Genomic DNA, 23335 nt, shown 5'->3' with positions numbered 1-23335 from the left:
ACTCTTGCCATAAAACAAATGTGTGGAAATTGTCAGTTTAAGTACAGTTTTTGTAAATCCTCATTTGTATATCTGTGGAAATTCCGATCCATAGTCTCCAATCAGAAGATAGCATGAACAATTCGTCATGTTGCCTCCCATTAGATGATCTTAGATGGGATTTTTAACAAGTTTCTGTTTACAGTATTCGTTTTCTTATTCCAGTGTCTCCTACTAAAACAGTAGTTCTTAACTCTTCAACACTTAAATAAAGTGTTTTATCTATTTTATTTTATTTTTTGCAACTATTTATTTTATTTTGTTTTATTTCATTTTATATTGCTAAGCCACGTGAATCATACCAAGACTTCCGAGGCCTGGAAGTTTTTTTCGGCGTATTTTTCGGCGGTCGCGAAGCACCAGGCCAAAATTATTGACCCAGAAAAAGAACTAAGAACGAACTGAAGGAAAGAATTATTTAAATAACTCAACCCAGATTTACATGTAATTCAGTATTATGGCAATAGGTTTATTTTGATTGACATGATTGACAGATATGTTCAATCTGAAAAGGCGCGAATGCGTGACGCCATTGTTAGGCAAGTGTCTGGCTTTGCATAAATAATTCTTCTGTATATGTTTGTTTACAGAATTTGTGCTAAGATAATCTTTCTTCGTCTTGGAGCTTTCTCACGAATATTTTTGGAAGCTATATCACAGTCCAGTTAAGTTAAATCCCTACAGACCTCATTATATTTTTGCAAGCTACGAACGTTTTCCGGCGACGTTTACATCTAGCAAAAATCCCGGTAGGTGCAAAATATTCAGTTAGCGACTAGTTTATACAAGGTTTATATAGGATCGCTTATCAATCTGCTGCATGTTGTACGACTTTGAACTTCATGAAATTTCCTTTTTCATTCTCGCTTTTAACCACGTATATATTCTTAGCTATATCTAACAGAAAAAGAAACAGTTACTGGTCTGGAACTTCGGCCCAGCACAGAATAATATTCTACCATTAGTGACTATTAGTGTCATAAGTGGCAAAGGTTTTGTGTGACACGTGATGAGGGCAACACGCGTGAAAAGCAGCTAAAGGACTAACGTGATTCGTAAGTTTTTTAATATCAAAAAAGTTGTAAAAAGTAGCTAAAAGCATATGTGACGCGTGAACTTTGTTAACATTTGTGCGTGAAACGTGATCACCCCCCCCCCCCCCCCGCCAATTCCGTTTCCTGCCTTCATTTATTAAGGCTTCACACTGAGAAATTTGATCTTTACCAAACCTTTTTGTCTCCTTGGTCCCCGACCTTGGCCTTGATGCTTGCTCTATTTTTGGTATTTGTTTCATTTAATCCCTACGATTCAGTATCGCCCAAGGACATTAAGGAGCGAACGGTAGGGGACGGGGGCGGGGGGGGTTAGGAATATGACATTTGCTTGTTGTTGGGTAAGTAGGATTTCGTGGAAGACCCTGTACACTATGTATAGTAGGTATTATAGAAATCAGCTGTGTTGGCTTTTCCCCTTATAATAAAATCCCCAATATTAATTTTAAAAATGTTATTATACTTTCAGGTTGGCAGGTATGACAAGCAAACTGATGAATAACCCTGACTTCTCCCACCCCTGGCACTTCAGCGATGTGGTACTGTCTGTGGAGGGGACCAGATTCCACGTGCACAGGAGCATCTTGTCAATGTGGTCCCCAGTATTTGAGAAAATGTTCACGTCCGAATTCGCAGAGAAAGACGCCGAAGAGATAGCGTTACCTGGGAAAAAAGCCAAGGAAGTCGAAGTGCTACTCAAGATCGTGTACTCTCACGGGAGGGCACAGAAAGTAACAGGTATGTCCCTCACCCACCCACCCTCCCGGTTCCTACAAAGCAAACATTCCAATTTCCCAACCAATCGAGAACAAACAGCGGCAAATAAAACCAATAGTGATTTAACTTACGCGCGTTTTGCGCGCCCGTTTTAATTTGCGCCGGTTACATCTTTCTGCGTCGAGTTGCCTTATTGGCTGCATTATTCGTGTCTGTTTTGATTTTCCAGCAGTGATCACTCGATTCGCATGGGTCACAGAGTCAGTAGGTAAACAGTTTAGCTCAAAACGTCAAACAAACTGATGCAGTTACCTGTTCCCATACTCGATTGATGGGCTGCATATCGACTGAATTTGTGAAAAGATATATATTAAAACACGAGATGCAGTATTTCATCACATTTCCAACCACTGAGAAAAGAGTTCAAAATGCAACGCAGCGGAGTTGTATCGACGATCATTTCAAGGTGTTAACAAAAGATATGAAACACTGTCTCCGGTTTTGATTATCCTCCATAAGGAAATAAAATTGAGGAGATAACGGGATAAACAACAACAAAAAAAAAACAGCACAATAGTTAAAATAAATTGCCAAACATCGTCAAGGTTGATGATGATTTCTTTTCTCTTAATGTGAGCCTAATTATGCGAAAAATACCTACAGAACCTCTGGCCGCCGTTATCTTTAGCAAATCATTGTTTGAGGTCATAAGGACTCCTAAAAGGGTGCTTCTGATATATTAAGCTGGACGCTAAATTTATTGTCTCCCTTATAGATGAAAACTGCCAATTTCTCCTGGAACTTTCAGACGAGTATCAAATGGAACGGGTAAAAGAACTTTGCTGTGAATATCTCTCTTGCAACGTGCACGATACAAACTGTGTGAAGTTTTACATGATTGCAGACAGGTTTGGTCTCGATGCTCTCCTGAAAGAAACACTCCAAGAGAGCAAATATTTACCTTTGAGCTCTTTGGAGAAGGACGATTTTTTCAAGGAGCTTCCCGATAAAACAAAATTAGAAATCTGCAAGGCAAGGATACAGGAACTCGAAAAGACTCTGGCTGAATATGTCAGCACGTGTTCGAGCCTAGTGAGCGGCGTGTACAAGAGAGTCGCCGAGAAAGTTCAGACAACGGAGTGCGATAACTATGAAGTGCATCGGTGTGGGGTGAATGAGCGATTCAAACTTTCGTGCAAATGCTGCAGAAGACGAGTGCAATACGCTAATTGTGATATAGAATACTGGGATTTCAGAACTCAGTTGAAAAAGCTCTTTGACCTGGAACACTGCAACAGAACAGCTCGACAATGCAAGAGTTCAGCAGCGGCAAGCTGAACGGCATGTGAAACGATTGCCAAGTCCGAGTTCTCGTTGCAAGGGGGGACCGCTTATTCAAACGTGACGGGGAGAGGGAATCCTCGTATCATTTAGGGCTTCAAATTTGTGGTTTGATACAGTCTAGAAGCTAATCGAAAGAGTCGGTACCTCTGAGATTGAGGCACGCCCGAAACACACAGCCATGGTACATTTTAGGGGTTTCTTTCATAATCTACCACAGTAAGCCGTGTGAAATCTAATGGGAGTTCTCCCCCCACCCCCTACTCCCGCGCACCCCTTTACCCGAAAAAGGGGTTTCGACAGTGGTTCAAAGATGTTCGCCTGTCTAAACAAAGTTCTCAATAGTTGTAAATAACTTCTTCGGATATCTTAAATATTTACTCAAGTTAGGTTTGTTTGGGCGCGACCCGAATCGGATATACCTTTTCAATCGCCTGTGCATCAATTATAGTTATTTTGTTAGTGTCCTTTGTCTTCGTCCGCCATTTTCAACCAGTTAGTCAAGGTCGTCACAAACCGTGGACTGTTTCAGATGAAGAATACAAAACGCAAAAACCGACACAACGTAGGGTGATTTTTTGAAGGTGTACTATATTTCGCTTGGCCAAACCAGCCTTCTTGAGGTACAATGAGAATTTTACATTGGGACGTGTTTTTATGTACGTAGCATATTTAGAGCTGGGAACAAAAAAATTACCCCGAGTAGACAACACCATCGATCAACCACCAGGCCATAAATGTTCACAGAAAATCATTTCCACTTGCAATTTTTTTTTAGCATTACACTATCTTTATTTTATTCAGATGCTGAAAATTACAACCAGAGTTTACGTTATTTACGTGCTAAGCTCCAAGTTTCAAAATGGATCAAAAAATTTGGAAGACAATTAATGTGCCAACATGTCCTCCAGCTCGGCCCTCATTTCGGTAAGACCTTTGAAAAGAAACAAAGGTTGTGAAGAAGTTAACAAACAGGGAAGGATTAGTGTTGTACTGCTTCTTATATGCTGTGAAGGTGGTGCTGACTTTTTCGTGTAAGTAGGCCTATATAGTGGGTCAACATTGAAGAGCGGTACGTCATGGTGTGATACCGTATAGGGCTGGTGCTGTTTATTATGCTGTACAAGGTGGTTCTAACTTTTAAGTCTATGGATGAAACCGTAGTGTGTGACCATTCAAATGAAAGCTATTGAGCGGTACTTTCATGTGGTACTGTTTATTATGCTGTACCAGGTGGTTCTAACTTTTAAGTCTGTGGATGAAACCCTAGTGTGTGACCATTCAACTGAGAGCTATTGAGCGGTACTTTCATGTGCACATGCTAATGTTTACTATGCTGTATAAAGAGGTTTTAGGCTTTTCAGGAGTCTGGATAAACACTAGTATGTGGTACTGTCTCTTGATCCGCGGATGGGACACGGGGACAAGTGGGGCTGGGTGGAGATCTTAAAGTAATTGTTCTCACCTCTCTTAAGATTTAGAATTTCTTTCTCGAATTCGTCGTCTCCTGAGAGGGTTAGAAAAGTAATAAATCAAGACAATTTATAGTTTATTGATTAAAACAGACAATGAAAAGTGGCCGGGCTACTCTCTATCTCCATTGTCCTCACCGTACTCTCCTCCGGTGTTGTCCACATCGTACCAAGCCTCGTCTTCTACACCGGTCTCTTCCTCCTCTTCCTCCTCAACTTTTTGTTCCTCACCCTCTTCCTCGTCCCAAGCCGCTTCGTCCTCTTCCTCGTCCCAAGCCTCGTCTTCTTCACCGCTCTTTTCCTCCTCTTCCTCCTCTTCTTCCCCTTCCTTCTCAACCTCTTCCTCGTCCCAAGCCGCTTCGTCCTCCTTCTCGTCCCAAGCCTCTTCGTCTTCTTCTTCGTCCCAAGCTTCTTCGTCTTCTTCCTCGTCCCAGGCTTCTTCGTCTTCTTCCTCGTCCCAAGCCTCTTCGTCTTCTTCCTCGTCCCAGGCGTCTTTGTCTTCTTCCTCGTTCAAGGCGTCAACTCTCTCTTTCTGAACCTCGTCCCACTCTTCCTCGTCATCCCATTCAGGAACAGGTTTCGCTTTGGCGATCGACAGAGCAAACAGCACCAAGACGATCTTCAAAATACCCTTCATTTTGATCTAGGTTAGACACAAAAAAGTACAAAAATGATTAAAAAAACAAACAACTAAACAAGCTCACTCAAAACATTAAGTGAGAACTTCCGTTAGTGGTGGTCATATTTTACCTATTGTAGCTAAAATCAATATTTATGCACACTTTTTGCATGTATCGAGGATCATGAGAGTCGATCAGAGCAGAGCGCGCAAATTTATCTCCGATTCTATATCCATAGTTTTCCTTTCTCGGCGGTTTTCAATCAGTCAATTCCGCTCAAAGATAGCAGAATATAATGCATGCACTCTCTTGCAGACAGCGGGATTGTACGAAGAATTTAAGCTGAATTTCTGTAACTTGACACAAGTAATATCGTGATGATTTTAAAAATGGCTTCTTTTCTATTTTCAAATTTTTAAAAAGTACGGAGGTTGAAAATTAAAGAAATGTGAGGGATCTTCAATTTAATGGGATTTAATCTTATTAGTAAAACTGAAGTATCCTCCGAACTCGTTGTAAATATCATATTTAGCGCGTTCTAATCAAAACTCTCCGGCGAGCTGAATGTGAGTGAAATACTGAACACACATTGTTTTTACGAAATAGAAACCTACCACAAGCAGTATTCAGTGTCGGGCAGAAGAAACCCTTTTTCCTCGACTAAACGCACGAGAATCGAGCGGATTTTATGTCTACTCCGTGTCGTGTCTTCCAAACAGTAAATGCATAAATTTTCCAACAGTTCTATTCATTTGTCTTGGCTTCTCCAAGGAAACGGATCTTGTTCAAGAAGAACGCGATCATTGGCGCAGCGTTACTCGGAGTAAGAAATGTAAATTCAAAACTGATTCAAGTTGATTTTTACATTCAATATATAGTAGAAGAAATTTTAACTCGATTACTAAGAAACTTTCGTTTTCACAGATTTGCTTTTTTGCGCGCTCCTGGCCAAAACAGATTTTTTTTTTTCAACTCAACCTTCTTTACCTTATATTTTATCAATAACTACGACAACACAAAAACACATTAGGTAATTGCAGGCATGAATAAAGATTTTACAAGTTCAAAGCAATTTTTCGTTAAATTAGTTTCCATTTTTTGTCCTGGATTCGATTAAAAGCTAGTTGCGGGTTAATTAAGAGTTACAAGCGGACCATAGTTCCGTCAATTCTTGGGTCCTGGTCAGCTTAATTGTAAAACGTACTGAACCAATGAAGCCTGAATTTAAAGGAGCTACCTCATGGTTTGCGCATCTTGAAAAGGTTAGCCTAAATATTTCAAGTTCGCCGTTTGCAATCCGTGTCAATCTTGCCCATCTTTAACCATCCTTGTTCCGGTATGGTTTATTGTTATCTCTTTGGTGTTTTTCCATTTCAGTGAACAACTATTTTCTCATTTCCTTCAATTTAAAGGCGATTCTGTACCCGGCCAAAATAACTCAAAATACCGTGACTGAGCTCATTTAAGACTTCTTTTTCCGTTGTTTACTCGGGAAGCGTCCAGAGAAGCGATTGACACTCAGGCCAAAACCTATACGAAAATACTCAAAAATGTTCAGATTTGTTTCCGTGAAAGCCGTAGCGCGCGCAACTCCCCCGACCTCTGAGCGATGTAAATTAATTCCAGGCTCATGGCAAGACTCGAGTCAAAACTGCGCTACTTCCCGTCATTTTGATATATAAATTAAGTAATTTGAAAACAATACATTTTAATCAGTAATCAGGAAACCCAACTTAATTTACCCAACACCTTAAATTTCACTTTGCAATAACCCTTTTCACGGTTACCTTTTCTCATTTACATCTCAAAGTAATCCAACACGGATGCGACGCAATTTCGGGCAAGAACTACAAAATTGACCGAAATTGCTTCACATATATGCCAGATTATATTGTAATGCAAATGAGAAAAAATTAACCGTGAAAAGAGAAATTAGTGTCTAATTTAACGTGTAGAAGGCTGGCAACTGATGTTTTCTTCTGACGAAATTTTCAGTCAAATTTCGTTGGAAAAAGGTTCTTTCACCAGTTTATTTATAACTGAATTTTATTTCTACGAAGGCCAAGTTCAATTTGCACCTTTGGGAAGAAACACTACGAAAACTGTTAGTTTCTCCGTGTTCAGCTCTGCTCAGTACAACTGTTCAAACGTGAATGTCCCATTCGTCACATTTCTGTGTACTGAAAAATGTAGTTAATTCTTATTTATTTATTTATTTTATTTTTATTTTTTGCTTTTTTTATTTGGAGAGGGAGGGAGAACAATTTTGGTCTGTGAGGATTAGTCTGGTATAACCGAAGGCTTGTTTTTAAGCCGATAACTGTCACAACGGTAGGAAATATTCCCGACAGCAATCCACTTCCATCTTCGCCATCGATTGTCATCCTTTCCTCCCAATCCCGCCATTTGTCGAGTTTTCTGTTACAAATTTCAAACCATCATTGCCTGGGTCATATCAATTCGTGGGCCTTGACTGGAAAATACGCGCAATGGGACTTCATCTGCTGGTGCCGAACGGTATCACGGGATAGGTACGTGTGATGTCATTGGCTGGCGCTGGACTGCATCATGGGGTAGGTACGTGTGATGTAATCTGCTGGCCCCGAACAGCATCATGGGGTAGGTACGTGCGAGTTCATCTGCTAGTGCCGAACAGCATTACGGTGTAGATACGTGTGAGGTCATCTGCTGCTGCTGAACAAACTCACGGGGTAGGTATGTGTGAGGTCATCTGTTGGCTGTTGAGGTGAGGTCCAGTGGAGTGGATACACGGAAGATACTGGAGAGCATTTGACTAAACGACGTAAACATCTCCTCAGATATGCCCTAAACAAGGAAAACGAAATGGTTCCAAAGTAAGAATACACGAAAATGTTCCACGTTTTACACATTTAGGCTGAAAACTCGCCCGTTTATGAAGAAATTTTCCTTTGCATAAGTAGACACTTCATTTGCAATCGAAAGGGAAATATTCTCACCTTGGGCACCATGAATTGTAAATTCAGGGACTCTGCTCCACTCCACGTGCTGCATTCCATCATGAAACCTACATCGAATAACAACATACATTCAAATGAATGAATGGAATTGTTCACTGGGATAACTGGAAACAGCAAAGTGTCATGTCCACTCTATGAAATAAACCATGCAGATGTCACATATCCATCCATTACACGCGACTCTCTCGTACTTACAGGTAACTATATGGGCAAGGTAAAGTTACGTCTGCTTACGAGCAAGGTGGCCAATCAGGCAGGAGCTTATCCCGGTTTCTGTAGTATGAAGCGACTAGGATTATTTCTACTCCCCCCTGGATGGGATGCTAGTCCATCGCAGGGTTACCCCCAGTATTTAGTTCGCCGGTACCCATTTATACACCTGGATGGAAAGAGGTACTGCGAGCGTTAAGTGTCTTGCCCAAAAACACAACACAATGTCCCCGGCCAGGGCTCCAACCCGGACCGCTCGATCCGCAGACGAGCGCACTAACCATGAGGCCATTGCGCCTCCCACGCTATGTGAGCAAACTATTATTTCATTTAATTACCTTTCACACATTTAAACATCAATTCTGCTCTTTTCATACACCAAGACACAGTCATTTCCTGAAAAAAGGAGAGCAGTCAATATTTTGCTGGAAAAGGTTAAATTCCAAAGGCTACTTCTTTTAAGATAAAAAATGACTATTTGAGAGAGTTATCATCTATACATTGTTGTCGTTTCGATCTCCCACGAACGGAAAACAAAAAAGTGTCCGAAGGGCCTAACAAATAAGACTAATCCACAGAAACGAACACAACAGCAAGTTCGTGATCCAGTTTTCGGTTTAAATATATTAAAAGGAAATGATGCCAGAAACCTAAAGACGCAAAAAGTGATTTGAAACGGACCCTTATCACCAACTTCGTTCCCAGAGCTTTTCCCTTAGAGAAAAAGAAAGAAACTTTTTCATGAGTCCTGGGAACGAGGTTGCGTTATCACGTGAACAACGCAGTTCCAAACATGTCTTGAATGCGCAAATACTCCAAACAAAAATCCTTTGGTATCAATGTGAACAAAATAGCATGCAGACAGGCCTCGAAAACGATACTTCTTTAAAAGAGAGGAACTTCTTCATGAGCGGGGGTATCGGGAGGGGGGTGTGTGTCTCTATAAAGTTCTATACGGGGAAGCTCCTTCCCTAGGCTCAACCCGTTACCCTTTCGCACACCATTTTGATAGAAAAGATACCGCTTTTGTAGACCTTTAATTGAAAAAGGCACCCCTTTCATACTGAGATTTTCATAGCTGGCCAGTATGATGAATAAGTCACCAAAAACGAAAGTCTTCTTGTCATTTTCTTGTAGTGTCTAATAAATGAAATGGTATGGCTATAAGATGCGTCTGTTGAAGGTATTTCAATTAAAAGCCCTTCAAAATAACTAAATGAAAGACTTCCTTACCCTTTCATATACCTCAGCTTGAGAAATCTTTTATATACCTGAAACCTGACAAAGGTACCCCCTTTGGGCAGAGCCTCCCCGTACAGGATATTATAGAAAGTAACCCCCCCCCCCACCGCCAACCCCCCCGGGATAGTGTGCCTCCGATTGATACTGACCTCTGTCATTTCATGAAATAACAGCAATGGAATAGTGATGGTGGTTATGCTGTGCCTGACAGCTGTATGCAATGCATTCCTCAAGCCTACTATCACTGGATTCCGCGTGCTAATCGTTGAAGATTTCACGCTATCATCCACAACCAGATGAAATACAACATGGACTTCGGCAAGGTTAGAATGCCGTGTGATGTAAATATCTCCTACATTGAACAATAAAGAGACGTGCAGTCAGAATCTTAATGTTTGAATACCCTCAATGCCGTCCACTTACAGCGCCTTGGAAGCTTTTTGGTGATTTTTTTTTTTTCTCAATGTTTTTGGTTTGATTCTTTACTTTGCGGAGTTAAAGGAGCTAAGTCACGGTTTGCGCATCTTGAAAAGTTTAGCCTAAATTTTTCAAGTTCGTCGTTTGTAATCCGCGTCAATCTTTTCCATCCTTAACCATCCTTGTTCCTTTATGGTTTGTTATTATCTCTTTGGTGTTTTTCTATCTTAGTAAACTACTATTTTCAGGTTTCCTTCGATTTAAAGGTAATTTTGTACGTGGCCAAAATAACTCAACACACCGTGACTGAGCTTCTTTAAGGTACAATTGAATCCCTCTATCTCGAACCCTCAAGGGAAATGAAAAAACGTTCGCGATAACAGGAGCTAAAGATATAACCGATAATAAATGACTTAGAAGTTAAGGTGTCACCCATGACATATATTACAGATGATAATTCCATCCTAGTTCCTCTTTGGAGATACCTTACTAAAATCTCTTAAAACCAACCTGTATTGAGTGTTATAGGGCGAAGAGCAGAATCAGCTGATGGAAGTTGCTGCTGGCTGCCAGCTATGGATTTACTATGTTCTTTTCTTTCAAACAGTTGTTGAATGAGGCACAGTTGTTTGTCAAGGTCAGGAAAATGAAATTCTGTTCCAGACTTCTGGCAGATCTTGGCAAAGTCTAAAAAAAAAAAATTAATTAATAGAAAATAAATTAATAAAAAGATCTTGGCAAAATCTAAAAAATGAAGATTTTACGCAAAGGTTATTCAGCAGGGAGTCTTTTAATGTAGCTCAGAATTTTTGTGCCATTACTAACTTTTGTTTGTAACTGTTTGAAAACAACTAACAAGTATAAGAAGCCAACTGTTTTATAAACCTTTTTGATAACACATGCACTAGCCTCTGTGCATACTTTGCTTATGTTCTTTGCTCTAACTGCAAGTTCACAAAGTCTAAAGCTTCCAATAACATTGTGAAATTAGTTATAAAAAGTCAATTAATTTGACCAGTATGTTACAAAAAAATTGCTTTTAGGAATAATAACTACATGTATGATGTACTGTAGCAGAGGAAAAAAAGTCGTCATACGTTTCATGATTCCCGAGTACGTGTTCAGGCGATCTTCTACCAACAAAATTAACCCTGCAAGTGATTCAGAGTACAGTGACAAAGCTGTCTGGATTCTGTGTGGCTGGGACAACACTGATCTGAACAAAAAAAGAACAAACAAGACAACAGTTGGCTCAGTTTTATCATTTACATGTAGAGCTCGTAATGAAAATTCACTGACAAAAGTTTAAAGTGCTAGGTACTATGATCAAACTTTTACCCCTGGAACAGGATTCCACAAAAGATTAAAAATGTTGTTTCCCGTTCGCAAATAACTGCATATCTTGAAAAGTTTGAAAAATGTGTAAAGCATGCGAATGAGATGACTGATGACCTCAGGCATTCAACCCAATATTCCATCAAGTATTTTTAAACTGGAAATATCTTGGTCAACTTGTCCTACAAAGTTCGTTATTCTCAAAACAAGTTTGCAATGTTTGGCAATGTATCGATGGTGAAACAAGTTAAATACAGAACAATCTTGGAAATAGAAGGACTAGCTTCCCAGTGGGAATAGCTTCACTCCAGGTTGCTTTCCACTTACAAATCAGGCATTCTGTGCCATCTTTTATCAGCTCCACCCCTATTTTTGAATTGGCAAGAGAAGCTCCACCTGCACCCCATGCTCTGCCTCCACTGCCTATGAACCATTCCTCTACTCTTTCCAGTTGGACCCAAAAATATGAGCATAATTTTTATTCTTCAAACTGTACAAAAGTTATCTAGTACAGTAGGTTCATAAAAGAGATAGACCCTTGTATTAGAATAACATCCTTACCCTCCAGGTCTGGTCTTGTGTTTGCACAAGTCTAGGACATTACCACTGATCAATCGAAGATTATGTGTTGTTTTTTTCTGAGCCCCTATAATGACAGCAGAGATCAGAAAATAATTTATTATTATTATTGACTGAGTAGGAGGTCTGGATGGGAAAGTGTTTGTCTTACTCAAACAAGGGAAGTGGAGTTACAGCAGAGAGGTCCAGAAACAAACATTGTGGAAATGTCTTCAGTGGTTAACCCAAACTTCACTGAGTTTTGTATTTAAAGGAAGGAATAGTTAAACAGCATTTCACTCACCCAGGAGGATGGTAAAGCTCTCCTCAAGTCTGAAATCATGCTCAGTAGTGGAAAACTCATTTGCTACTGGTATGCTCTGAACTGACATGCTACGATTCCTGTACGAGTTAAATAGAATAAATTAGCGACCAGAAGAAAATAGTCTGTGCTTGGAACTGAACATGTAAAATAGGACACTGAACTGTAACTGTCAGGTAAAGTCTGCATACGAGCCAAGTGGCTCATCAGGCCGGAGGTTATCGCAGTTTCTGTAGCATGAAGCAAATAGGAGTATTTCTACACCCCCCCTGGATGGGATGCTAGTCCATCACAGGGTAACCCCCAGCATTACACCTGGGTGGAGAGAGGCACTGTGGAAGTAAAGTGACCTGCCCAAGAACACAGCAGAAAGTGCCCCCGCCAGGGCTCAAACCCATAGAACGCTCGATCCTGAGTCTAGTGCGCTAACCATGAGGCCACAGTGCCTCTGTAACTACATACAAATAAAAAAAACTTACTTCCCAAATGAAAAAGAGTCTAAAGCTGATGATGGATCTGCAGAACAAAAAAGAAAACAACAAAGAAACAACTGAGTCCAAAACTGAGAAATGATTATATACTAAAAAAAACAAGGAGAGTACAGAAACACAAGGTACAGCAGAGAACTCCTTGCACCTGTCCAGTGTTCTTAAGATTGCCCGCATTTTCTTCACCATGATAACTTAATAAGTCAACAGTTAACAAGCAACCAACTGATTGTTCCAGCTGAAGGCAAATAACTGTCTACTAGAAACAGTGCACAGGCACATCAGCTGATCACTGACAGACCCTGTCTTCACAGTCTGAACCGAAATGGTTTCAACAAGAACTCTCAAAAAAAAAATTTAGCAAACTAAATTAACCTGAGTTGACACGGACCATATCTTCATGCACTTTTGTTACCCACTCCCTGTACTCTCTCTTCTGCATCTCCTGGAGCTGTGATAGTTCACTGGACCAGTATGTTTCCAGCATCTAAGAAACAAAAAAATAAATAAATTTATATTTAAGTGTTAAAGTGTTAAGCATTTCAAAATAAAAATGAGTGATAGAAATTTTACACAACGTTTCGATGTCGTCATGACATCATTATCAAGTGACAAGAAAATAACGGTTCAACAGTGTTATATATGCGGTGAGAGGTGTGATTGTCCATTGACATATTTGTTTAAACAAATAGTTTCGCGCGGATGGAATCCGATTGTGTGTTCAGGCTAGGTTTCTTCTTTCTAATAAACAGCATTTCGTAAATCAAACAATCCATCCGCGTGAAACTATTTGTTTAAACAAATATGTCAATGAACAATCACACCTCTCACCGCATATATAACACTGTTGAGCCGTTATTTTCTTGTCACTTGATAATGATGTCGTGACAACATCAAAACGTTGTGTAAAATTTCTATCGCTCATTTTCATTTTGAAATGTTTATCGAAATTTAATCTCATTCAAATTAAAGTGTTAAGTACAGTACCAATTGGGGACACTGAAACAAGCAAACAAATATTTTAAATTAAACAGAAATTTGTTAAAAATCCTAACTGGTGCAAGGCTGACCAGTTGGCTATTTACAAAGTGTGGGGGAGTTGAATGTGGGACCACCAAACACAAATCCACCAGTGGCAGACAGGAGTATTTAAACTCTGGACCTCCAGATCACAAATCCAGCACCCTTAACCACTAGGCCACATTGCCTCCAAAGAACACACACAGAATGCATCATTACTGTAAATAATTATTGTCAGGATCACTTGCCACTGTTAGATTCATTTGAAAATCATTCCATGAAAGACCAGTGGTAAATCTAGTGGAGGCCCCCCCCTCCCCCCCCCCTCCTATTTTGGGAAAAAAAAAAAAAAGAAAATCACAGAAGGAAGAAAAGCTGGCAAGGCACATAAAACAAACTATCCCCCACCCCTCCTCTTTGCTCAAGGTCTGGATCCGCCACTGAAGATTACAACTGGTGGGTAAGTGTCAAGTAGTCTTGGGCAATGATTCACCTTAAGATACCTTTAAGACACTGAAATTTATATGCAGTTAAATACAACAATACAATAATTATTATCTGCATGTAAGTTAACAATGAAGAATAACTGGCATTCGTCAGGTGATCAGCAGCTCCTGGATGGTAGGGCAGGCACAAGAGCACTCCATCATAATAGTGTGTTTGAATGTAGCATAGTGCAATGGAGTTCTGTGGAGGATCACTCAATTGTACTTGGAATTTTAGACAGTATCGCCAATAATTGCTAAGCAGTAAGACCTCTGCTACAGTCGCCACATTCATGTGGATCTACAACTGGGAAAGTTGAAGTAGCTCCCTAACCAGGCATTCTTTTTGCTTGTCATGGGTCACACACTCTTCCCTAATGGGGGTCGGGAAGGAGTACGTACAGAGTCAAAATGCCTGCAGTTAGAGATAGAATACATAAACAACAAACTCACTTGTGCATCTTCACAATGCCTGGCAGCCAAATCATTGACGTCTTTGTCAGTAGTGACAAGGCCAAGATTATTAATGGAGTCCTCCATTTCTCGTTGATGCCTAAAAGGATGAGTTAAGACATTAAAGTTGAGATAAAGAGCTCTGACTGTATAAGCTAGTTTGATCCCAGTACGACTTAATCTACCTTAACGTCAAACTCACTTTTCTTCCATGGTTTTAATTGCATTCTCCTTTTTGGAGGCAGCATCGTCCATTGCCATGGCATAGGTATTCTCCAGTTGCAATAGTGTTTCTAGTGCAGCTGAATGGATCAGGGAATGGTACATCTCAGAGAACACTGACTCTTCACTCTTGTCATTAGCAGAGCTGTAGCTTGCATGTTCTTGAGTAAAAGTATTTGACCAAGACGAGACATAATCAGCTGTGTTTTGGGAAGACTGATTCATTTGTTCAAGAGCTGCACAGGCCATTTTGTCATGAAGATCTCTACATGAAGACTTGTTGAACTCATCTAAAGTCTTTGTTAGCTCTACAGGAGAAAGATTAGATATATTTCTTACTAGAAATCAACCACACAATATTATTAAGATTTGAACACTTTCACTCCCAAGAGTGAAAGTACTCTACATTGTTGAGAATGGCTCCCTTTCTAAGCCATCACTATCAATCAACCCGTCTCCCCCTATTTATGCACCTATCATTGTTAAGCCCAAGGGGGGGGGGGGGGGGGGGAGACAGGCTACCCATGGGGATTTGATTGTGAGGTCTGTCTCCTGGATAGGATTTCGATTGTACATGATATCCCCAGGGTGAATAATTTGACGTGGTTGCCATCTTGAAGGACCAAGAGAGTCTAGTAGTGAACCATCATCTATTTATGAGGTTTCTTTGCCCCAGGCTGGGGAACTTTGATCATGCTGTCCTGGGGGTGGGGATTTTGACCTTTTTTTTTAAGAAAATGTCAAAATCCCCACCCCCTGCACGTCCCTCCTGCCGTTCAAGCTTAACATTGATGCATTGTTGGCCATACAATGTAGGTGCATTTAATAGAAAAACCCTGGGATTTTCTTACCTGGTTCCAGATAACATAGCAAATTGTGGAAAGAAATCAGTCTTTGCACAAATTCCTTGGCGCCAATCTTCAGTGGAATTGGTATTGGTACAGTGAGTCTCTGATGTTTTCCACTGTCTTTAAAATCGAACACAAACTCGCGCTTCTGATCCTCGTATGTCGAACCAAGTAATACGTCCACCATGCTTCCTCAATTAAATTCTACTCGTAGTTTTACCTTCTACATTCAAAAATCGTGGTCAAATATAAAACAGAAGGCTAGAAATTGTTTCCTGCTGATCTCAAATGGCAAAACACAGCGAAAGAAGCTATGTTGCAGCCAGAAAGTGGAGTGCAGCTTGTACCAGTCAGTATGTTTTGTCTTCCATGTTTCAGATCCCACAGAGAAGGATTGGTGACTAGCTATCTCTTGAGCCCACGAACATAGCTGCTGACAGTTCAAAATTTCAAGATGGCGGAAGGAGAACATGTTCACGGTAAAACCTCCAATTTTCTTTAAATTATTAGTTGATCTTGTCGGCGATGTAACATTTTCTTTATAAATTATAATTTTAAATGAATCTTTTCATTTTTGATGATTTCATTTCGGTCATTTAGCTCACTGTAGTTAGTTACAAGGACAAAATCTTGGCTTGCCTTTTATGAGTTTTATCAAAATCAAACATTTTAGCTTTGAAACCCATCAAACATTTTACACTCTGCTCGAAAGCTTTCTTTCTTTAATACCCTCTTGTATCCAGAAGCACTTCGAAAAAAAAGATCTTGTGTTGTTAAATAATGTTTAAAAATGCTTATCTTTTTGGCATTTGTTGTTTCTTGATGTAATCTGTATATAGGGAAAGAGGAGGCCTTCAGTCCTTTCTCCATCATGGCTAACAATAGCATTATTGACTTTTGGTAAGTTTGCGATGTTGAATAACAAAAATCAGTGGATAAAGTCACAGGCACACACCAAAGTCTTAGCTCACTCTAGAGCGAATTATAATAATATGTTATTGCTTCTCAGATCTATACACTGCATACCAAAAAAACTGGCAAATGACAGCCGCTGCTTGGGAGGCAGTCTTCTCCTTCTGCCACAAATGCTATAGATCTACATATTGATCATGGTGTTGTCAGTCTATCTTCTTTTCAGAGGCCTTGATCATACCCCAGTACGATCGAGGCGTACGTAAAATGTTCCAAGCATCTCACTGTACTGGGTTTTTGGTTTGGCTCAAAAAAAAATTGTTGCCCATGTATTACTGTATTACATAGTCAGCTGAAGACAATTCTTATTTGAGCTCTGGTCAGGATCATTGTGTTGTTCTTAGGCAAGACAGTAAACTCTCCCAGTGTCTCTCCCCCCTAGGAGTATAAATGGGTACCAGATAATTGTTGGGTTAACCTTAAAGAATGTTCTGGAGTATCCTGCCATGGAGTAGTCTCCCATCCAGGGGGGGCAGTAATGCTTTTAGTCATTTCATGTTATAGAATCCAGAGTTGAGCACCAAGATCTTTGACCCAGTTGGCCTTAAAAAGCTTTCCTTGTACTTCAATTTACTATTAGGCATCATATGAACATGTTATATAGAGTGCCACTGTGTCCTGTTATAGAGCCATATTTTTATTTCCATTCGTTCACAACTCATTTGAACATTATTGCTTGAAAATTTCTTTCTGTAGCCGGACATCACTGGCATCTATGGCAGGCATATGTGCTGGTATTCTTGGTCTGACAGGTCTTAAAGGCTTCATCTTTTATTTTATAGCTTCTTTCTTCATGTCAGTAAGTATTTCAATCAATTACATGGTTATTAGTCTTGGTGGTGTAGATAATACTTACTATACATAAGTACATACTCAATTCAAAAGTAAGCAAGCATCTCTGTGCATATTTAACACTTTCTTCTCTGAGAGGGCACTTGGACTTAATGTTTGGCTTGTTGCACTGAGAAAATTTGCATAACAACTGGGTGCTTTTTCAAAGGGCGGTGAGGACATTTCAAACATCATATGCTACATTAGTACTTGGCTGGTTATTTAGCTGTAATTTGTCTTTATTGCCAAGCTTCATCCCTCCAGGATTCTCAGTAGCATTTTGATCAGGTGGCTAAAGATATTCAACAGGTGGCAAGCAAGCAAGACTATACAAGCCCATGTATAAGCCCTCTATTTTCATACCAAAACAGGCAGCTACTTGTGTCGTGACCTGTAGAAGGTGAAAATCATCTTCTGCTGAGAACACTGCCATGACATAAACATGAAGATGATGTTCGAGGAGAAGGCCCATGGGGTCATGGAGGCACACTGGTATAGCAGAGTTGAAAGAAAATGATGTGACTTGGGCCGCTGCCAAGAAAGCAGTCCAAAACAGGATTAGATGGAATTACGCGATCATGGTGTCAGACTTATGCTCCGTAAGGAACCAAGAAGCCTAAAGAAGAAGAAGAATGTTAAAATAAGTGTGTTGAACATTGTACAATGTATTAAAGGGAAGTTTGATTCACTAGTTGCCTAAAAGTGTAGACTGAGTTTGTTCCACTTGTTGGAAATCTAAATTGGTTAGGTTATCTCTTTGCCGACCCGTACTGGGAAAATTAATTTACTCATTGCTTTCTTTCAGATTCTAATTTGTTTAAAGGCAGGCACCCAGTGGAGAAAATTTTTCTTCTCATGGTGGGATCTCAGCACATCAGGAATCTTTGGAGGAATATTTGTATCCTTATAATCAGTAATTTAATTTGTTTTTAAAATACTACTTAAGACAATTCAGTATGAAATGAAGCTACATGTAAATCATCTGAAATATGATATTATTTAATCTAGTTATTTGAATGAATACTTTATTGAAATATTCAAAAAACTGATTAGAAGTAATAACACAGGTTATAAAAGGAAACCAGAGAATCTAAAATATATTTAGTTTTCAGAGCAAACTTCAAAAAGTGGGCTTGTTGATGACATGTTAATGTGAACAACATCAGGTTTACAATAAAATTAAAACATATAATTTTGCCAGTCAGGAGGTCTGTACTGGGAAAAACTGTACCTGAGGCCTTAAGTACAACCCGAGGCCCAGACTAAGGGCCCTAATTGAGACCGAGGGTACAGGTTTTCCCAAGACAGACTAACCAAGGCCGGCAAATACATGTTTATTTATTATTTGGAATCCATCCATTATTTGACTCTCTGTTAAATCTTTACATTTTACGTTGTTTTATGGTGTAATAAAAAGCTTGCCAAAGTTGGAAATCTCCAAGCGGTCTGTACTCTGCTCCAGATGGGAAAACCCAGATCGCTGGAGTTTGCAGGATTAGCCAATCAGATTCAATGATTTACCGTTACGGTAAGATTCTGGAACACTGAGAAACTGGAGAAAAAAAATAAAATATGATAAGATCTCAATTCTTATTTTGATCTCAGAATAAAATATAAGATCTCAATTCATATTTTGATCTCAGAATAAAATATGATAAGATCTCAATTCATATTTTGATCTCAGAAAACATTGTAAGGAGACAATTTCCTAATTGGTATTAAAATTTCATTGTATTGTGCTTTTGGGGTCGCCATAAAAAGTTGGAAAAATAATCATTATGAATTCAAATTTCAGCAGCACATGGAAAAACAGTCTCAACTAAAACATCCACTCTTTACAAAGTATGTTTCATTTCTAGCACCCAATAATAAATAAAATACTGATTAGAAATAATTTTATTAAACGTACAGTGTAACATACAAAAAGACAGTATTTATGAAGTAAATTTACACAGGAACTGTACTCATAGGTCTTCATGATATTGCTGTTAACAATAACATTGTTATTTTGCTGTCTGCTTGTAAAATAATAAATACATGTACGTGTAAAAAATCGTTGATTAAGTTAGTTATTATTTTCCTTAACTGTTTATTTTTGTTTTGTTTTGTTTTGTTTTCTCTCTCCAGACATACCTATTATTTTGGACGTATCCTTTCTGAATATTTTAACTGTCTTAAATATAGAAGATGTTGCAAAGCAAGTAAAGTCTGTAGATGACATGACAAAAATGCTTTTTTATAAAGATTCATAAATTTTACTGGTACCTGTAAAAGAAAGTTTAGGTTTTTGGTTTACTTTATGTTGAAAAACTTACAGTGATCTTTAGTTCAAATGGGTGGTTTATTTTGGGTGGGGTCTAATTTGCAGAATTTTATTGTAAGGGAACTGTTTCAAGTTCACCAATTTGGGAACAGTGTTTTGGAAATTATTGTTGCGTTTGGGTGTGGGTATTGTTTATTGCCTTTAAAATCTTTTGTTGTAATTCCATTAACTTTGTCAAGGTTTTTGTATGGCATGGTTCATGTCTACTAACACAAGCAACGAACATTGACAGGAGAAAGAATTTTGAGTCACATGCAAGATGGTGTAGAAGAAAAAGCATTCACCAAGCAATTGTACTTTTGTTGTGCCTTAGTTTCTACATGTACAGGAGAAATTACTCAAGACTGAATATTTTATCGTTTATAAAACTTATTTCAACATCAGGATCGAACATTAGTCGACGGTTTTTTCCGCGGATTCTCATTGAAATTTTCCGAAGATCGCCCGATTCTTTGTTATCGAATCAGAACTAATCACGAGCGCTCCGAAAGTGTTATCGTTAGTGATTCGGCAGCTGTTTATTACGTTATTTCTGATAGCAACATCCTTGCCGAAAATTTAAGAGACGAGATTCCGAAAATGTGTTAATAGCTTCCTTGAAAGATTGGATTTGACTTGAACCAAACGTTTATATTGTTTAGATAACTTTACAAATTCTGGACGTGAAACGTTAGTTGTAAGACCTCTTTTTCACGTGATAACCTGTTTTACATGTGGAAGTTGCAGTTTGTTTTTTATTGAATAACGTTAAAAAGGATAATATATATGCCTTGTTGTTTGGCAGTTCTCTGAGATGTGCCTCAAGTTAAGACAGACGAGAAATTCAATGATCGTAATAATCACATAGATATTTAACTTGTTACAAACATGTACCGTGTTCTTTTTCTTTTTGTTTTCTCTTTCGCAAAGCAATAAGGTGGCCACACCAACCTGAAACAATACAAACAAGAAGGCTTTGTTGAACATCGCATAGGATTACTTTCCATTCTGCCTGTGAATATTGAATGGGGGAAGTAGTTTGTCTAGCGCATCTAGAAATAGATGGACAAAAGAGCTGTAACGAAACTAAGATATACTTCCTGCTGTACAGATGATAGGATCGTAAACTATAAACTGCCTGAAAATGTACGTTATGTCAGTTCTGCTCAATAAAAGACGTGTTTTGTATCATTGTTCATTACACTGTTATTTCGAACTCCCGCTATTTCTTACTATTTTTCGTTTCTCCTGATAAGAGTTCAAAAATAGCGGGTTTTATATTTAACTGGTAGTAAATGACTGAAGGGCGAATCCAAGGCATAACAGCGGAAATAGTTTTGGGTTCGAAATAGCCAAGTTCGAATTATCGGGGTTCAACCAACTGCATCAGAACTTGTAAGAGGTTTCTAGAGCTATCTACAGTTTGCATGCTACCGAGCGTGACTAGCCACGCCTACGCTATGGCCTGCGCTCGGAGTAATTTTGTTTTTTTGAATAATTTATTTATACACCGTGTTTAAGAGCAGCTGATGAGCTGATATGGTCGTGTCTATAGAAAAAAAAAATGCTATTTACATCGAAGATAGTAAAAAATAAATAAATAAAAACTATTTCTAGTGTAAAATATTATAAGCTAAAAAGCTAAAAATGATAGAAAAAGTCGTTGTCGCTTGGAGACTTCATATTAGGATCAAACGATATTTCATTAAAACACTTTTGACTGATGTTTTAAATTCGTTGAACCCCTTGCATGTTAATGAGTTGTGTAACAGATTCCATACTCTATTGCCTCTGTAGGCGAGCGGTCGTTTTAAAATTTCCGTTTTAGGTTGTGGCAATGGAAGTTTATTTTCATCCCTCAGTGTATAGAAGTTGTTCCGACTCTGAAATAACGGACTGAGCGGTGAGTGCGAGTTAATTGTATATATAACTTTGCTCTTTCCAAAAACCTGGGCACTTGGTTTAGGACATTGGAGTTTGTGTGTGATCTTGGCTGCAACGACGTGCATTCTCTCCAAATCTTGGAATAGCGTTTTGTTGTAGCTGCCCCAGATAAGCATTCCGTGAGTGACAGAAGGAAGAATGATTTTGTAGTCGAAGGTTTCGAGGTGTACAGCTGGAAGGAAGTTCAGCTATCTAAGTAGGTTGAGCTTCCTGGCAAACAGTTTTATTGTCGCCTTGAGATGAGGGGTCCAACTGATTTGGTTATCCAAAACAACGCCGAGGCATCTGGTAGAGCTAAGTAAGTCGATTGAGGTACCATTGATAGTTACTGCTTGAAGGCAGAAGACAAATTTCTGTCTCGAAATCAGCATGGCTTCACTTTTCTTTAGCCTGTAAAACAGGCGTAATTTTTTGCGTATTTTAGGAGAAAAGAGCCGAAAGCGAGGGAAGCCCAAACCGCGAGTCGCGCGCGAGGCGGAGAGCTCGCCGCTCTTCTCGTCAAAAGCGAAAGAAAAACGCGAAAGAGCTCTTCGCTCGATCTTCGCTCTTCCCGCGCGCTCGCCTCGCTTTTGGCTCCGTTCGCCTAAAAAACGCAAAAAAATACGCCTGTTCTGCAGGCTACTTTTCTTAGGATGAAGGACCATGGCATATCTCCTACACCAATCAGCCACTATACAGATCCAGGGGCCTTGTCAGCTGCGGCTATGGCACAGTCGCAATCGTTTGCTTTACACCATGTACCACAGTGTGGCATCATCAGCATACTTCTCGATAGCTGCGTTTTCGATTAAATAGGTAGTGTCTGGGCGATTGTTGGTACAGAGGCTGGAGAGAATAGGTCCTAAAATGGAGCCCTGTGGTACCCCGCTGGTAACTTGGGCGAGACCAGAATTGCCCGCCCCAAAAACAGCGTATTGACACCTGCTAACCATAACCATAGGCATCCCGTGATTTCAGTAAATCGGAAAAACCGGAAAGCACAAGCAGTGTACGAAGCTTACACGAAACAACATCACTTTGAGCGCGTAACCATCCTACCACAAGCTATGAGGTAGCTCCATGAACATGAACCGAATCCTGCGCTGTGATTGGCTACCCGTGTGGGTATGATAGCGCTATTGCCCCCTCGGGATTACCCGCTGTCTCCCGCAACAAAATCGTGTTCTTTCTCCATGTAATAAATCCTTTATTGACCAAGCTTGTTTTATCAAGATATACGGGTTATTATTGCCCAAGCGTGAGGTCAAGATGGCTAGATATTGGCCGAGTTCTTTTTTCTGGCGTATTTATAAACTCGCAAAAAAATAAAATAAACAAAAAATATACTCGTGTTTACGGACTTCGACTTCGTCTCGGTCCATGAACACGCAAATAAAGGACTTGGCCAATATCCAACCATCTTGACCTCGCGCTTGGTCTGTTAACCCATATTTATTGCCCGTGAGT

General features: G+C 39.5%; 4 protein-coding genes across 6 annotated transcripts; 2 read left to right on the top strand and 2 right to left on the bottom strand.

Annotated features, from left to right (window-relative positions):
• The first annotated feature begins 317 nt into the window (after nucleotides 1-317).
• LOC110058153 (kelch-like protein 12) lies at nucleotides 318-4727 on the top strand. Its single transcript, XM_020764736.2, has 3 exons — nucleotides 318-788; nucleotides 1561-1829; nucleotides 2584-4727. Exons 2-3 carry the CDS (start codon nucleotides 1571-1573, stop codon nucleotides 3144-3146), a joined length of 822 nt encoding a protein of 273 aa, XP_020620395.2. The 5' UTR covers nucleotides 318-788; nucleotides 1561-1570; the 3' UTR covers nucleotides 3147-4727.
• LOC110058154 (uncharacterized) lies at nucleotides 3917-5998 on the bottom strand. Of its 2 annotated transcripts, XM_020764737.2 has the most exons (4): nucleotides 5856-5997; nucleotides 4760-5264; nucleotides 4615-4656; nucleotides 3917-4083 (listed from the first exon to the last, which is right to left on the bottom strand). In XM_020764737.2, exons 2-4 carry the CDS (start codon nucleotides 5256-5258, stop codon nucleotides 4037-4039), a joined length of 588 nt encoding a protein of 195 aa, XP_020620396.2. In that variant the 5' UTR covers nucleotides 5259-5264; nucleotides 5856-5997; the 3' UTR covers nucleotides 3917-4036. The 2 variants fall into 2 exon arrangements, with proteins under 2 accessions (XP_020620396.2, XP_089144957.1); XM_089288831.1 differs by lacking the exon at nucleotides 3917-4083 and having other exon boundaries at nucleotides 4380-4656; nucleotides 5856-5998.
• A 1243-nt stretch (nucleotides 5999-7241) lies between these two features.
• Nucleotides 7242-16241, bottom strand: LOC110058331 (FERRY endosomal RAB5 effector complex subunit 3-like). The gene is made up of 13 exons (XM_020764969.2): nucleotides 15844-16241; nucleotides 14973-15300; nucleotides 14771-14870; nucleotides 13188-13299; nucleotides 12804-12840; nucleotides 12307-12404; nucleotides 12006-12090; nucleotides 11207-11325; nucleotides 10620-10796; nucleotides 9842-10044; nucleotides 8789-8846; nucleotides 8220-8287; nucleotides 7242-8067 (listed from the first exon to the last, which is right to left on the bottom strand). The coding sequence occupies exons 1-13, from the start codon at nucleotides 16025-16027 to the stop codon at nucleotides 7969-7971; spliced, it is 1668 nt and encodes a 555-aa protein (XP_020620628.2). The 5' UTR covers nucleotides 16028-16241; the 3' UTR covers nucleotides 7242-7968.
• A 34-nt stretch (nucleotides 16242-16275) lies between these two features.
• On the top strand, nucleotides 16276-21136 carry LOC110058332 (ER membrane protein complex subunit 6-like). 2 transcript variants are annotated; one of them, XM_089288832.1, is made up of 7 exons: nucleotides 16276-16319; nucleotides 16680-16740; nucleotides 17509-17611; nucleotides 18449-18541; nucleotides 19061-19171; nucleotides 19771-19790; nucleotides 20146-21136. In XM_089288832.1, exons 1-5 carry the CDS (start codon nucleotides 16295-16297, stop codon nucleotides 19157-19159), a joined length of 381 nt encoding a protein of 126 aa, XP_089144958.1. In that variant the 5' UTR covers nucleotides 16276-16294; the 3' UTR covers nucleotides 19160-19171; nucleotides 19771-19790; nucleotides 20146-21136. The 2 variants fall into 2 exon arrangements, with proteins under 2 accessions (XP_089144958.1, XP_020620630.1); XM_020764971.2 differs by lacking the exon at nucleotides 19061-19171.
• The last annotated feature ends 2199 nt before the right edge of the window (nucleotides 21137-23335 follow it).

This window comes from Orbicella faveolata, unplaced genomic scaffold (genome assembly GCF_042242905.1).
Source record: "Orbicella faveolata isolate gen_17 unplaced genomic scaffold, um_ofav_v1 contig_2, whole genome shotgun sequence".
Classification (NCBI taxonomy): domain Eukaryota; kingdom Metazoa; phylum Cnidaria; class Anthozoa; order Scleractinia; family Merulinidae; genus Orbicella; species Orbicella faveolata.
Note: the sequence above shows the minus strand (reverse complement) of the source record. Positions and strands in the feature narration are given on the sequence as shown.

Bases quoted from the DNA above. Each gene is read 5' to 3' on its own strand.
- LOC110058153 (XM_020764736.2), top strand. From the start codon at position 1,571: ATGACAAGCAAACTGATGAATAACCCTGACTTCTCCCACCCCTGGCAC. The intron at 1,830-2,583 runs GTATGTCCCTCA...TCTCCCTTATAG, and splicing joins GAGGGCACAGAAAGTAACAG to ATGAAAACTGCCAATTTCTC.
- LOC110058154 (XM_089288831.1), bottom strand. From the start codon at position 5,258: ATGAAGGGTATTTTGAAGATCGTCTTGGTGCTGTTTGCTCTGTCGATC. The intron at 4,657-4,759 runs GTGAGGACAATG...TAACCCTCTCAG, and splicing joins CAACACCGGAGGAGAGTACG to GAGACGACGAATTCGAGAAA.
- LOC110058331 (XM_020764969.2), bottom strand. From the start codon at position 16,027: ATGGTGGACGTATTACTTGGTTCGACATACGAGGATCAGAAGCGCGAG. The intron at 13,300-14,770 runs GTGAGTTTGTTG...TTTGTTTCTTAG, and splicing joins GGCATTGTGAAGATGCACAA to ATGCTGGAAACATACTGGTC. The intron at 11,326-12,005 runs GTAAGGATGTTA...TTTTTTGTTCAG, and splicing joins CACAAGACCAGACCTGGAGG to ATCAGTGTTGTCCCAGCCAC.
- LOC110058332 (XM_089288832.1), top strand. From the start codon at position 16,295: ATGGCGGAAGGAGAACATGTTCACG. The intron at 16,320-16,679 runs GTAAAACCTCCA...ATCTGTATATAG, and splicing joins GGAAGGAGAACATGTTCACG to GGAAAGAGGAGGCCTTCAGT. The intron at 17,612-18,448 runs GTAAGTATTTCA...GCTTTCTTTCAG, and splicing joins TAGCTTCTTTCTTCATGTCA to ATTCTAATTTGTTTAAAGGC.